This window comes from Myzus persicae, unplaced genomic scaffold (genome assembly GCF_001856785.1).
Source record: "Myzus persicae strain clone G006 unplaced genomic scaffold, MPER_G0061.0, whole genome shotgun sequence".
Taxonomy (NCBI): Eukaryota; Metazoa; Arthropoda; class Insecta; order Hemiptera; family Aphididae; genus Myzus; species Myzus persicae.
Window position 1 is genome coordinate 1 of NW_019102672.1, and position 2,244 is coordinate 2,244.

Below are 2,244 nucleotides of genomic sequence, written 5' to 3' on the forward strand. Positions count from 1 at the left end.
AATTGGTTGTGAATATTGTAAGTCAGTAGGTACATTAAAAACATTTCAAAGCAAAGGTGTTGAAATATCAAAAGAATGGTGCTTAACAATGATTGATGGTGGTTCCAATACAGTTAAAGCTGCCAGATTGACTAATTTACGGCACAAAATTTTGAAACATAAGACCTCCAAAGCCCATACGGAAACTGAAAAAATTTCGCAACAAAAATGTTCTAACTTGTTAAGCAAAGCTTTTCAAACTGGTAAATCTAATTTCTACGATACAACGCAAAAAGTTTTTCGATCAGCTTACTATATTTCTAAATATAATAGACCTTATGATGACCACTCAAAATTAATTGAATTACAGCAGCTCAATGGACTTGACATGGGTACTACATTGCATTCAAGGTACTCTAGTACAAATATTATTTCCCATATTGCAGACAAAATGAAAACTAAAATAGTCCAAAATATAATAGCAACATCATCTAAGATTTCTATTCTTATAGATGAATCCACTACTGTTAGTTCTTTATCAGGTATGGTGGTTTATGTTAAAGCATCAATATTAAATTCAGAACCTGTTTTTTTATTTTTGGATTTGGTAGAATTAAAAAGTCAAACAGCTTCTAACATAGTCAACCAATTAATAGAATGTCTTCATACTTCTGGATTCACAGAGAATTTTTTGGTAGAACATTGGGTATCATTTGTAACGGATGGAGCTAGTGTACTTCTTGGTAAAAAAAATGGAGTGGCTGTACGTTTGAAAGAGAAGTATCCTTTAATTTTTAGCTGGCATTGTCTTAATCATCGGTTAGAGCTAGCAGTCGGTGATACTTTAAAGGAAATAACTGCTACCAACCATTTTAAGTATTTTTTAGATTCTTTATATTCTTTATACAGTAGATCTCCAAAAAATCAAATTGAGTTAAGAGAACACTGCACAAGTCTAAATGAAATTTTTTTAAAAATTGGAAAAGTTCTTGATGTTCGCTGGGTAGCAAGTAGTTTTAGAACAATTAGTGTAATTTGGAAAATATATCCAGCATTGTATAATCATCTTGTTCAAGCCTCTAAAGATACACTTCGTGATAATAAAACGAAATCTAAGTACAGTGGGCTAAGTAAGCGTTTGGGATGTATACAATTCTTGTTAGACTTAGCCTTAATGTGTGATATTTTATTTGAAATATCACAATTATCTCTTGACTTACAAAAACAAGACATGTCACTATTACAAGCTGATGTACTAATTAGAAGAACAATTAGAGTTATTGAGTCATTGAAAACCATGGATGGTAAATATTATTCAGAAGCTGTTAAAGCAAAAGAAAAAATGATGTTTAAAACTGTTGTTTTATCTAGTAATGAAAAGATAAATTGTATAAATAAGAACCAATTTATAACAAGTGTTGTAAATAATTTAAATATGAGACTTATACCAAATGAAGGTGAAGAAAAAATAATACTTGAAGACTTTCAAATATTTGATAAAAAATTATGGCCTTCAGAAGTTGATATACGCTTTGGGGAAAAAGAAATACAACGTATATGTAACAGATTTTGTATTAATGAAGTAAAGTCGTTAAAAGGAATGCGAATCTATGTTGATGAAAATGATAAAGTAGATGATATAAACTTAATAGAAGAACTTAAGGACATAAATATTTTAATTAAGACATTCCCATGCTCAACAGCAGAGTGCGAACGTGGGTTTAGTCTTATGAACAATATATGTACAGATCTACGTTCAAGACTGCTAATAAAAAATATTTCAAATTCAATGTTCATAAATATTAATGGTCCACCTTTAAACAAATGGAATCCTAAAGACTATGTTGAAAGTTGGTTAACCTCGCATAGAGATGCTGATGACAATAGGTCAAGAAAAGTTGCCACTACAGTCCCAAACAAAGACCTAAAATCCAAATTATGGGAATTACTTTAATATTATAAATTATAATTAAATGTTTAAAAATGTCTTATAATAAATAAACAAAAATAATAATATGTTTCATTGATTTGTTAATTGGTTATAGTTTTGAATTTTTTTAATGGATTATGAGTTTAAAATATACCAATCATAGTTTATGAGGTTCTATTGTATATTATATAGACAAATAGATGAAGTATTGTATGAGTATCGAATAATGGTGAGGCGATTGGGGGGTTTGGGGGGCATAGCCCCCCAAGTTATTTTTTACAATGATTAAGGCGTGTACCCATGATTTTTTTTAGGACTACATCACTGATACCTAT

General features: G+C 29.7%; 1 protein-coding gene across 1 annotated transcript; it reads left to right on the top strand.

Moving 5' to 3' along the window:
- The first annotated feature begins 88 nt into the window (after positions 1 to 88).
- Positions 89 to 1,933, top strand: LOC111032920 (E3 SUMO-protein ligase KIAA1586-like). The gene is made up of 2 exons (XM_022313404.1): positions 89 to 1,436; positions 1,497 to 1,933. Exons 1-2 carry the CDS (start codon positions 89 to 91, stop codon positions 1,931 to 1,933), a joined length of 1,785 nt encoding a protein of 594 aa, XP_022169096.1.
- The last annotated feature ends 311 nt before the right edge of the window (positions 1,934 to 2,244 follow it).